At 51.1% G+C, this 13,132-nt stretch overlaps 1 protein-coding gene across 1 annotated transcript; it reads left to right on the forward strand.

Moving 5' to 3' along the window:
- Window positions 1-3,404: 3,404 nt before the first annotated feature.
- Window positions 3,405-10,144, forward strand: LOC132332986 (hydrocephalus-inducing protein-like; the record flags this gene model as incomplete). The annotated part of the gene is made up of 6 exons (XM_059857713.1): window positions 3,405-3,495; window positions 4,748-4,883; window positions 5,336-5,500; window positions 6,383-6,535; window positions 8,349-8,587; window positions 9,724-10,144. Coding segments are annotated over exons 1-6 (1,191 nt in total), but the record flags the coding sequence as incomplete, so codon positions are not given.
- Window positions 10,145-13,132: the final 2,988 nt, after the last annotated feature.

The raw sequence follows: 13,132 nt of genomic DNA on the forward strand, positions 1-13,132 counted from the left end.
TGAGTGTTCCCTGGGCTGGGATGCAGCGTGAGGGATCTGTGCCTTCCAACAGAAAAGCATCCCTCACTCATGGTCTGCCACAGCAGCCTCCTCAGGGTGTGAACTGCAGGGCTGCTGGTGCCTCAGGTAGCGTTTTGCCATTGTGAGATCAAATAGAACTAAGGAATAGAAAGTCAGTATTTTCTGGTGTCTCTGTCCTGTTTTAAAAGACAGATGTCTGCCAAGGAAGGTGGGAATCTATCTAGAATGGAAAGAGGACCCTCTCCCTCCAAATTATTATACTTTTGAAATTACAGGGCTTCCAGGCAAAAAATATGGGAAATTACATTTCTTTACTAGAAAATATCAGGACAGCACAAACAAGAACACAATAACAGGAATTTCCAACCTGCCAAGTAGTGTTTTTCCCCTTTGGTGTAGTTGTGATCACAGGCAGGAGGAGCTGTGGGGGTCTCGGCAGTGCAGAGCAGCAGCAGGCAGGAGCAGGGCAGGCAGGCAGGGTCGATGGCAGCGCTGAGCTGCAGCCAGGGCAGTCCCGGGGCCAAGCACACAACCTCCCGCAGCAGCAGCGGCCGAGCTTCGATCCCCAAGGGGGAGGAAGGGAAGCTCCGCTCCCTGCCCGAGCTCAGCTCTGACTGCACGGCCGCCCCCGGCATCACGCCCCAAGTCCCAAAAAATCCCCAAACGGAAAAGCCCAGCCCTGTTGCAGCCTGAATTGCTGCTAGTAAAGTCCAGGGTAAAGAAGCAAACAGGGCCTTTGCACAATATCCACAGATGTTTTATTCAGCCGCGCGGTGAGATGTTCAGGTCCCAGCACACACGCGTGGAGAGGCCAGCTTTCACTCTCTCGGGGCCTGGGGGCTCACCCTGGTCTCGGGGCAGTACAGAGATAAGAGCCAGTCAGGGAAATGGGAGGGAGTGGCTCAGGAACATAGGGATAGACAGGAACAGGGGAAGGAGCCAAGGGGGTGTAACTTAGGAGAAGCCCCCCAGGGCCTCCACACACCCCCAAGGCCAAAACTCCCCCAAAACCCCTGTCCCCCTTCCCAGACCAAGGGGAATATTCACTATGAAGTCTAAACCCGTAATAATGAAGTTCATGAACTTTCTAAGAAAACTAATTGCCCTTCCTGAGCTGCTTCTTCCCCACCCTGCATCACCACCGAGGCACTTGTTAAGTTGCCTTTTGAGCAAATGAAAGAAGAAAGGCAACAGATGGAAATATGGTTCTGAAACAGGAGATTGATCCTGCTGAATCCGATTTCATTCCTAAGGTCTCTTCAGCTGAAGGCAGCTGTTGTATCTTTGCTTCTTTGTAACTGTTGACTGTTGTCTGCATGTGCTGAGCTCAGTCTCCTTTGAGGTTTTGACATCTGGGTTTGTCCTTTTTGTGCCTCTCTCTCCTCCCTGCTGGAGTCACTGCTGGAGCTGGCAGTGGTCACTTGGATGGGCCCAGAGAAGCTCTGGGCTGCGCCTGAAGTTGTTTTTTCTCCCCATCTGTGTTCCAGGGACTCTTGGTGGGCAGGCCCGGGGGAGAAGTCTCCTCCCCACAGAGCTGGCCAGCCCAGCCAGGTGCGCACTGCAGAGCAGGTTGTGGCTGCTCTGCGGGCTCTGCAGGACATCCCCACCATGAGTGGCTGTATCTCTGGCTTTCCAGGATGGAAAGCAAATCTCAGAACTGAAGTGGGGTAAACTCTTGCAAGCAGCAATCCCAGTGTGCAGCATGGCTGTGATGTCCCTGTTTGCTGGGTGTGGTGGGACCTGATTCCTAATTGCTAATCTCAAAGCAAGGCTTGGGTGTGCCCCCAGCTGAGTGGGCTCTGAGCTGTCCCGTGCTCAGTCGGTTTGGCCCAAACCACGAGATGCCTAAAGGATGCTGCAGAGAGAAGCTGCACTAGGGTGCTTTGCACCATGTTCTAGTTCCTGATTCCATCCTCACTTTCTTTTGCTGTAGCGTCTTCCCAGTGACAACTCACTGTTTGTATATCTTGAAAACTGTGAGAGTGTTGGCAGACTTAACAGGGAATTTGACAGCTTGAATTCTCAGAGTAAATGCTGGGTCTGGGTGCACACCCATCACTGAGAGATAAGTGGTGCTGGTTTGAGGCAGATGAGGGAGCACTTGCAGTGTTGAGCAGGGCTAGGAGGGGGCATTTTCAAGGCTGCAGTCTGGAATTAGTGTCAAAGAGAACTAAGTGACGATTAATTCCTCACGCAGCTTCTCGGTGGGCTGTAGTTCAGATAATAAAGAGCTAAACTCTAATCCCACTTTCATCCTGCCAGGATATTCACCCCAGGATCATGCCATCATGGGTGCCTGACTGGATATTTGTGTCCTTTGCCAGGCTTTCCCTACACCCAGTGCTGTCGCCTCACTAACATCTCCTCAGTGCCGCTGACGTTCCAGCTCCGCATGTCGGACGATGGCACGCAGCCGGCTGTCGACAGCATGGATCAGATCCGCAGGCACGGTGATCCATCCTGGAGGAAGGGAATCCAATTTTATGTGGAGCCAAAGGAGTTCACAATGAATCCCAGCCGAGGGACCATCCTTCCCCAGGGACACCAGGACATCGAGGTACAGCCAGAGTCCAGCCCCAGACGCTGCCGCACCAGGGCTGAAGCTGCACTGGAGTGTGGGAGGGCTTCAGCTCTGGTGCCAGCTTTGAGCATGGTGGGAGGGAGAGATCTGCACTGCTGGGAGGCCTCTGCTAGCTGGGTTACTCTGGATGTTCCTCAAGGAGCACTGTTTGGTTTCCAAAATCATCTGCTGAGGTCACATACCATATGGTCAAGGCCTGAAGCCATTCTTGTGTTTTTGAGAGCGATTGATTTGATTGCAAGTGGGCAGAGCAAGGATGAGGGCAGAAGGTGGCTGTTAGAGAGATGTCATTGTATAAAGCAGTTAGCCTTTCTTCTTGGTCTCATTTCCCCACTCCTGGGGAGCAGAATGATTTATGTTCACTGCAGGAAGCTCCAGTAGAGACAAAAAACTGTAGCCATGAACTGCCCAGCACCTGCTGGGCCACACTTTGCCCTCAGCTTCCTGCTGTAAAGCTGAACTCATTCTGTTCAAGTCAGCAGATTTCCTCTGTGTTTATGTAATTGTTGTCAGATGAAAAATTGGCCCCTTAATTTGAATACAGTGGTGCATAAAGCTTTAGTCTAATGTTTTAATGTAACCGACCTATGCCCTGATAGCAAGGTGTGTTTAACACATCTGGTATTGCCAGAAGGCTTTTGCTACTCTCAGAGACTGTGCTCTACACATGGAGCAGCAGAAGAATTAAGGCAAAATCTGCCCTTTCCTTACCATGAAACAAGAACTGGAGGATATCACATGTGGGTAATGAGGTTTTGTAAGGAAGAATTTACTGTTCTTCTCTTCCACCAGGCGACCCTGTGTTCCAACACTGTGATGGATTTCCGCCGGAGGCTGCTGGTGGACCTGGAGGGCATTGGCCAGGGAGTGGCAAAACTGTTCATCACAGCCAGGTACCAGCCCTTGCCTGGCCTCCCCCAGCCCCTGCCTTGCACAGGCTTTGCTGGCTGCAGCTGCCAAGGAGAAGTGCTGCTTAATGGCCTCATGTTGTGCCAGTTGGACATGAGAACAGCAGGGCTTGGGCAGCAGCCTGTGGTGAAAAGCAGCCCTGCTCACAGCCCAGCACTGTCCTGGGCCCTCTTCTAAAGGGACCAGGAATGGTATCATTTCTTGGCCTGGGTTTTGGTGCTTGAGGTGCAGCAAATTTCCCAAGGGCCTCTTCTCCTTCTGCCTGCAAGAGGTGGAGTTGTGCTGGTTGCAGCCACCATGCATTGGTTTGGGACACACCAGGCAGCCTGCTGAGAGTCAGGGTCTCCTTCTGCTCATGAGAGCACATGGCAGGGGAAAGTGGTCACAGCAAGAGTGGTGAGGGCAAGATCTTATGAGGGGAAAGCAGCCCTTGATGTCGCAGGTCAGCTCTAGTTTTTCTCCTTCCCTCTGCTTCCCATTTTGAGCTTTAACGTTCTCAGACTTAAACCAAAAGTCGTTGTTGCTGCAGCAGAATTGCATCCTGCTGTGCTGCTGTGGGTGTCAGTTGAATGCCCAGAGGGATGCAGCTCCCTGGTGCTGTTCCCTGTCCCAGGCAGAGCCATCCAGTCAGTGCCTGGGCTGCCATTTTCTAAAGCAAGAGGAACTTGTCAAGCAAGGGGACAGTCAGTGCATGGAGCTGTGGAGTGAAGGACCAAGGGAGCTGTAGGACCTGGGAGGGGGTGATCAGCCACTCTGGAGGGCAGCTGGTGTCTTGTGCCCTCCAGGGCTGGGGCAAAGAGCTGAGTTCTCAGGCAGGGTAACAGCACCATGGGAGAGAAGAGAGTCATTTTTCCTGAGACACCAGAGCTGTGTGTTCCTTGAGCCTTAGTGAGCCCTGATCCTTGTTGGGAAGGCTCCCCCAGAACTCGTGGATCACTGGGACTGTGACAGGAGTCCTTGCAAGCCTTCTTGGGTAAAGGAGGGGCTGAGGCAGCTGTGGCACAAAGTGCTCTGCCTGGGGCACTTGGCAGCCTCTGGGTGCTGCCTCTCAGGGTTTGCCCCTCCTTGACAAGACCTGTTTGAGTGGGAAGACTTAGAAGGCAATTTATCACTGTAGGGCTGTTAAATATCTATTTGATAGTGACCAGTGTTATGCTCCATTTTACAATCTTTGGGGGTAAATGTTCTCCATTCTCTCAGTATCTCTGATTCCCTTGGGATCATCTCTTTGCCCAGATGTCTCGTTCCTGAGCTGCGAGTGTACCCTGAAATCCTGCTCTACGATGAGTGCCACCTGAAGGTGCCCTACGAGAGGAAGTTCCTCGTTGCAAATAACACCGACCTTCCTGGCTGCTATGGGCTTATTCCCCAGGTTTGGCATCACATCCACCTCCTCCTGTCAAATATTATTGAGGAGATTATTGGGGGAAAAAAGGGTTTGGATAAGGCCTTGCTGATTTCTATTCAATCTTAAAGATCTGCTGAGAACAGGATCCTACCCGAATGTAAACTTGAGGAGGCAGTTTAACCTCCTGAGGAAACAGTTAATGTTCTAGTCTAGTCTTCATGGTGTTTTCCTGTGGGAGATCTTAGAGGGTTGTGAAAAGCTGCTGCATCCACAGACACCAATGCCTGTGCTGGCAGCCTCCTTGCAGCATCCCCTGGGAGTGCTAAGCCTACAATTCTTGCATCTTGTTTGTGCCTTTTACCTTTGTCCTGGGGATTTTTAAACATGAGTGTAATTTGCTGTTGCGGTGGATGTTAAGGAGTTTAAGGTTTCTTCAGAGGTCCCTCTAAAGTTGTATTTGGTTCTGTCCCTTCCAGAAACGCAAGGAGAACTCTCCTGTGCTCTACTCCAGCCCCAAGCCCTGTGGGATAGTCCAGCCTCACAGCTTCGCAGAGATCCCAGTTGTGATCGAGGTGCAGACATTAGGGGAGCATCGCACCAATGTTCTCATTGGCGTGTTTGGGGATGAGAGAAACCCACGGGTGAGTGCAAGGGGAGCTGTGTGCCTGTGGGCACCTGCTCCTGGCAGGGGCACAGGGACAGGGATTCTTCTGGGGAAAACAGGCACAGGCTGCTGTGGAGAAGGACAGGAGGGATGGGTGGCACAAACAGCTCGTGCCTCATAGGTGGTAATCTCAGTGTCTGACACAGAAGGTAGTTCATCTAAGCTGGAATTAAGGATTATTTTAGTTAATTAATCTTTAATGCTATTAATTTTGGAAACATCTGTTTTAAAATGTCATTTCTCTGAGCACAAAAAAGGAAGTCAGAAGACTTCTGGGAACCTTGAGCTTTCTGTAAAAGAAAGGAAAGCTGGCATTTGAAGAGTGGTTGGAGAAGGATTTAAACTTAATATTAAAACATATGGAAATGAGGATGCTAAATTCCCTGGATGGCACCAAACATCTGAACCTGGGCCATTGTGGCACTGTATGTAAACCAGTCACCAGGAAGGACAGACAATGCAAGCTGTGCCAGGACAGGCAGTGCAAGCTGAAGTTTGACAAAACAGTTGCTTTCAACCATCAGTCTGCTTACCCTAAAGAGGAGGGTTTCTCCCCACCAGAATAACCAGTTGTTTAACTGTCAGCCTCATCTTAACTAGAAATTCCTTGCAAAGCTTTTAGCTTTGGGCCAATAATTTGTGGTTGGAATGTTTCTTATACCTTAATCCTTTTTCATTTGGAGGTGCATATGTAATTTTTTTATTTTTCCCAAAAGCCTAGCATTTCAGCTGTAGAGTGGAAGCAGTCCCTAAAGAAATAACTTGAGTGGGGTTGAGCTATTAAAGTTCATTTAGCTTTCCCTGTTGTGGTATGATTTGGGGTTTTTTTGAAATCTTTCTTGCCTGCTTCCTGGAACAGAGAGTAGAATTACGGAGCTCTGGAAAGCTGGCAGAAATCTACCCAAGCACAAGGCTGATAGAGTTTGGCAAGATCCCAGCACTACAGCCTACTTCACGCAGCTTTACCCTCTTCAACGAAGGTCTCGTCCCTGCAGACTTCAGGATGGAGGTCGTAAGTATCTGTGGGGCTGTTTTTCAGGGAAATGGACTGGTCAGTAGCAGCCATGACTTGGTTTTTATAGGCAAGATATCCATATTGCCCTGTGTGAGAGGAGGCAGGATACTCCCAATATTCCATCTGAGCAAGGCAAGAGGAACCTGGTCTGGAGTGGTTTTAGATGGGGCACCCCTCAGTGAAGTCAGGTGCAGAGATGTTGGAGCAGAAATTAATCTGGATTGTGTTGACAAGTTCTCCCTTAATTTTACAGAAGGTCTTTAGCTTTGTGTGTCACATTTTTGGAACTCTGCAATCAAGAGAAACCTGTGGTCCTTTGCTCCCCAGAGCATGGATTTCACTGTGGCTTCCTTGTCCATCTCCATTTGCTTTGTGCCACACTGCTGTTAATAGTAGAGAGCAGGGTGTGAGGTCTGTCCTCAGACTGCTCGTGGGGAGGCAATTTTCACACCTCCTGTGGGTCAAGCCAGCTGGGCTGTCCACACAAAGACAAGTGTGGGGGTTGTGCACCCCCCCCAACCTGGGATCTCTGTGCTATTGAAGAGCATCTTTGGGGACCAGCTGCAGAGAAGGGCTGTTCAATATGTGGAGGCTGCATAGGGCAGAAGGAGCTGGGGCTGCTCCCCTGGCAGGGGGAGCAGGGCTGGTGCAGCCAGGAAGGGCTGCGCCTGGGGCTGGGTGGGATGTCTGCTGGAGGGGGAGATCTGTGAGGAGCTTGAGGTTTGTTCTTTTTCATGCTGGCTGTGTTGAACTTGTGGAGCTGGTTAAAACCTGTACTAAGGACTTGTTTGTGTCTGTGGGTAAAGCATCAGGCCATGTGGGAGAGTCCAGCCACAGCCTCCTGGGCCAAGGAGGAGGGGTGTGAATTTCCTCTTGCTGCTTTTCCAGCTGTTTGGGAGATAAATGTAACCTTAAAGTGAGGGATTTTTCCAGGAGAGCTTTTCCTGACTCCCACAATGGAGTTCTGCTTTCAGCCTCTGCAGGGAGCAGTGCACCTTGGCTGGGTGGTCATGGTGTGTAAAGGCTGGGTTTCACATGCTCCTACCAGGGTCAGACCTGCAGAGCTGTGTCTGTACAGCTGTGCTGGTGCAAGGCCTTTCCTCCCTCCTTCGGGTAGCTTCTAGCTCTCTTGCCCAATCTGTGAAGTCCATGAGAAAGCAGATGACAAGAGTTCTTGGGAAGAGTGGGCCATGCCCACAGAGCACATACATCCAGTTTTCTTTCTGCTTCCTGCTTTCCTGCTCTGCTCTAACCATTTGGAGGTGACTTTTCCAAAGCAGAGGGCACTGGGGCACCTCTCTACGGCTGATGATGGGTGGGGAGTGAGGGCTTCAGTCCTTTAGGGGATGTTGAGAAGCACTGATGGCCCCTTGGGAAAGAATAGTTTGGTGTTGGGGTTTTGCACAACTGGTTTTGCAGAGGTATTCTTCAGGCTCTCAGCAGTATCTTCCAGCTGTGTGGTTTCTGCGGTGGGATTTGAGCAGTCCTGCCTTCCTCTGGCCTTGAGCCTTTGTGAGAAGCCAGGAGAGAGAAAGCAGCTTTCCTTGGCACACACTCCAGAGAAAGATGGGGAAGGAACACTCTCCTGAGGATAAGCATCCCTTGGGTTGGGCAAAACTGGGTTAATTAGGTGAGTCTGTTAAAGGAGGGGAAAACACAGGATGTATGAGCTCCGCTGTTGCCCAGTACTGTATTTTGGGGATTTTAAGCCTTTGATTTTTATCATCCCCTCTTTAGTCTTTTTTTTCTTGTGCCCCACAAGAGACCAGGGTGTATGGTTTCCTAAATGCAAATTATGCTTGTCCTACAGGCTCGCAAACCCCACTGCTGTGCCATTGAACCCAGAGAAGGAGTGATCCCTGCTGGGGGTGAGGTGCCTGTGTCTGTCACAGTAACCCTGGATGACACGGGGCCTTTTGCTGTCCCTGTCCAGCTGTTCATTGGGAACAGCCTTTGGACCGCCTTCGGGCTGGTGGCTTTGGGCACTGGCACCACGGTTGTCATAGACAAGCCATTCGCCCCGGAGCTCAACCTGGGATACCAATTCAGGTAGGAGATCTCTCCACTCCCACCTCTCCTCCTGTCTCAGCAAGGAGCAGTTTTGCTGTAGTCCTTCAGGCAAGGTCTTCTTCAGTGTTCAAAGCCCTGACTCCTTCCCTGAAGGCAGAGATTCCTTTAGAAACAAGTGATGGCCAGTTGAGAGTTGTTAGACACCTTCAAAAGCCACTGACAGGGAAACCAGTTGCTAAATTGTCACTGAATTGTCTTTAGTTCTAATACACTGATGTCCTCACTTGATCAAGTAATGAGCTCATAGGCTCCCCCAGAGCAAAAGGTTCCTGAAATGGCGCCCGGATGAGGCAGTCCCTCCCTCCGTGTGGCTGAGGGACCAAGGGAAGGTGGCATCAGACCCTTCCCTTCCAAAATGGCAAGCAGGGGCCTCGGGAGCAAAGAGACAGGAGGGTGACACCCCCCACTGGCAAGGCAGGAGCCCACAGAGCAGTTCCAGAGGCAGATGGAAACTCTCTGGTTTGTGCGGGGTCTGCACCGCCGCTGCTGCCGCTTCCTCGTGCTGTTCAAGGGCTCTGCTGCTGCCCTGCTCTGCCCAGGACCTCGCTCGACTGCCAGCAGAGTTGGCAAAGTTCACTTTCAGACAGTTTCTAATGCAAAATGAAGTTTCTACAAATGGCTAGCAGTGCAAAACCAAAGCTACTACGAATGAGAGAGGCTCTGCTCCCCCGCTGTCCTCTCCTGGAGCAGGCAGATGATTTTTACCTGCTGCTGGGGTCATCCAGAAACTGCCTCCGAGCCGGCTTTTAGAAATGTCTGCAATCATACCCCCACACACAAAGTCCCCAAGTGCAGGATCTCAAAGATTCACTTACAGTTTCAGGCACAGATTAATACAAAATACAGCAACAGTATGAATCAGCCCAGAACAAACATTTTGGAGGAAAACACCACCTCCTGTTAGCCTCACCTGGAAAGCATTATATTACCATTATAAACATATTTCCCATTGCAATAATAACATCAAAAGGGCACCTTATCAGACACTATTTCTGGTCCACATTAAGAGCTGGAAATGTAGACAGTCTCCAAGCAATTAACACCTCAGGTTGCTCACTGGGAGCAATCTGATGACCAGGGAAATAGCAGATTTTGCATCCTGCCTTCTATTCTAGCCTCGTTCCCAGTATTCATCAGTTCAGAGTAACAAACAAGGGCCACCACTTCTATCAGCTCTTCTGGAGTGTGGAATGCTACAGGCCACCTGAGGAGGAGGGCCAGAGTGTCTCAGCCCTCAGCAGCTCCCAGGATGATTCCCAGAGCCCCGAACGTGCCAGCCCCGTGTTTGGGCTGGAGCCAGTGTCGATGGACCTGAAGCCAGGACAGTCTGAGGACATGGTGCTGCGAGGCTTCTCCCACATCCCACAGGTGAGGTCCCCACCACGGGCTGAGCCTGTGGAACCATCAGATCCCCTCCCCTGGGCTTGCTCCACAGTCCCTTGGCATTTGCCTGGGGAAATGAGCAGAGGCCTTCAAGAAACTCCCTCAGATCGGCCGTGTGTGATTTACAGCTCGTTATCAGATCAGCCCAAATATAAAAGGGAAAGAACATATAAAGTTAAAAAAAAAAGGGGGGGGGGGGAGGTTGAAACGCAACAGTCTAAAGATGAAACAGCAGCTGCATTCTTCTGTGGGAAAGTTGGGGAATCCCGAGGGGGAAAACGGGGCACGGCTCGGGTACCTGTGATCCAGGGGCGCGGGTGGCTCCGGGCGGACCCCGAGGCGAGGCGGGTGCCCGCTGCCGAGCGCTGTCCGGCTGAGGGGTGGGATCTGCGGGCTGAGAGATGGGATGTGGGGGCTGAGAGATGGGATCTGCGGGCTCAGGGATGGGATGTTGGGCCTGAGAGATGGGATCTGCGGGCTCAGGGATGGGATCGCCGGGCTGAGAGATGGGATCGCCGGGCTGAGGGATGGGATTGCCGGGTTGAAGGACAGCAGAGGCCCCGCCAGCCTGAGCGCTGGGATCTCGCGGAGCTGAGGGCAGAGCCCCGCCCCGCCCCTCAGGAGACGCCGCAGCCGCAGCGCCGCCCCAGCGCCTCAGGGTGCGGCCGCCCTCGGACTCGGGACAGCCCTGAGCCTTCCCCTCAGCCAGGCGAGAAGCACTGCGAATTGTAGAACCGTCAGGGGTGAAAGAGATCTTTAAGACCATCAGTTCAACGTCAGGCCAACACTGACACTGCAAACCCTAAACCACTAAACCATTTCCCAGTGTCAGGTTCAGAGGCCTCTTTAACAGCTGCAGGGATGGCAACTCCACCACCTTTCTGGCCAACCTATTCCCCGCCCTGAACAGTGAAAATTATTTTCTAAAATCTAACCTGAATTTCCTCTCAACGTGAGGTCACTTCCTCTGGCTCTCAGTGCAGGCCCAGCAGAAGAGAGCAGCCCCCCCTCAGTGCACGCTCCTGTCAGGGAGTTGAGAGAGCGGTGAGGTCCCTCCTGAGCCTCTTCTCCAGACTGAACAAACCCAGCTCCCTCAGCTACTCCTCATGGGACATGTTTTCTAGAGCCTTTGGGAGCCTTGCTGCCCTTCTCTGGACACACTCAGCCCCTCAATGTCCTTTTTCCCGAGGGGCCCAGAGCTGACACAGCACTCGAGCTGTGGCCTCAGCAGTGCCCAGCACAGAGGGGCAGGCACTGCCCTGGTCCCGCTGCCCACACTGCTGCTGATCCAGGCCAGGTGCCATTGGCCTCTTGCCCCCATGGGCACACTCTGGCTCACACTGAGGCAGCTGGTGACCTGCAGGATGTGGCACTTGGCCTTATGGAACCTCACACCCTTGTCCTTGGCCCATTGATCCAGTCTGTCCAAGTCTTGTTTTAAGCAGGATGCAGCCTTTGAGTTTTCTCTATCTCAGATTTTTTGGAGGGTGCTAGAACATGTTAGTAGCTGGCTTGCACCCTCCTGAGCAGCAGCAGCTTCTGAAATGCTTACTCAGCACTGTCAGCCAAATAGACCCATTCTCTGGGAGGCCACACGCATGTGGCTTTCCAGTGGTCCTCTCATGAGATGCCTCATGTGAGCTGTGTTGTGGACAGCCTGTGCTGTTCCTGTCAGTCTCAGAAGACAATCACTGTTTCTCCTGTTGGCTGACCTGGAGAGGGTAATGGATTTTGGACACCATATCTGCAAGGAAACCAGTTCAGTTGGCTGGTGGTGTGTTGAGGGTTATGGGATCCCAGAGGTCTTGGTCTAGGAGCTGAGGTCAGGAATGCAGCACAGAGCTGCTGTCTAACCCGGGGCAGCAGAGTGGCTTTGATTTTTTCCCTGGAAAAACAGAGGTCAAAAGGCAAATTGACTTTTCTTCTGTGAAATGCAAGGGTCTGAGAGGAGCTCCCACCAAAGTCTGCCAAAGCTATTTAAGCAGTCTCCTCAAATGCTGTTCAAACAGGCTGCTGCTTTTGACTGTGCAAATATGTAGGCAGGAACTTGTAAATCCGGACACAGTTTTTCTCTGGGACTTCCAAATCTGGTTGTATCGCTACCAACACTACCAAAATAAATATCCAGTAAAGTCTGATATCCTTTTACAATGTGCTTGCCAGCTGTTCTCTGTTGCCAGAGTCCTACAGAGCATATTGGATCCTGCTTCATAGGGATTTAAAGAGTTTCTGAACTTCAGGAATTAAATATTGAAGTAGATGAAATAGAGCCTGGGTGCAGTAACAGAGGGAAAAATGGAGCTTGTGAGCTGATGACTCTGGACATAATTTTTCAGCACAGAGATGGAGTAATGGCTGCTTTAACCTACCAGACTGGATTTACTAGAATAGTTACTTCTGTTTGATTTCAGCTGTTACACCATCACTAAAAAGTCATATATGGTAAGATTATATAATATTTGGGTTTCTTCCTGCAGTAGGTGTTAGTGGACAAATAAAGCAATTCAATTACCACTAATTTTTCTGTCTTCCTTGGGGTGGGAGGCAGCTTTTAATGAGATTGATTCTCCCAAAATAAAATAATTTAATAATGGCAGTTAAGGCACCAGTGGACAAAAAAACGTTTGGCTGTAGCAGATAACTGTACCCTGAGGCTTGAAATAGATTGCAGCCTCGTTGCACACAGCAAAATCTTGTCAGCCCCCATGTCAGTCTCCCATGAACCTCCCTGATTTCCAGACCCTTCCCTGCCAATCCTGGAAGTACTGCTCTCTTCCCTTGTTCATCAAATGTGGCCCCACCCCTTTCTCTAGAACCATCCTTGTCCATCACCCTTCTCTCGGAGTTCCATTGGGGTGACAAGCGTAATTCCCTCCCATGTTATCTCCTATTGGTTATCTACAATCTGATCCCCGCCCTATGTTCCTCTCTTGCTGTTCTACTATTGGTTATCCTCCCCGAGTACCCTCCCCGGTTCTTAAGCTGCTGTTACCCTGTTGGAGCTTTGTCACTTGTCTGTGGGCTCTCTCGGGGATTAAACCGTCTTGAGAATTTATACAAGTGGCTCCTCTCGTCTCCTTTGTTCCGGTTTCCTTGGCTCAGGGTTCCTCTCAGCAGCTGCACAGAGCAGCTTTGCTGCCT

Source organism: Haemorhous mexicanus, chromosome 12 (assembly GCF_027477595.1).
Source record: "Haemorhous mexicanus isolate bHaeMex1 chromosome 12, bHaeMex1.pri, whole genome shotgun sequence".
Taxonomy (NCBI): domain Eukaryota; kingdom Metazoa; phylum Chordata; class Aves; order Passeriformes; family Fringillidae; genus Haemorhous; species Haemorhous mexicanus.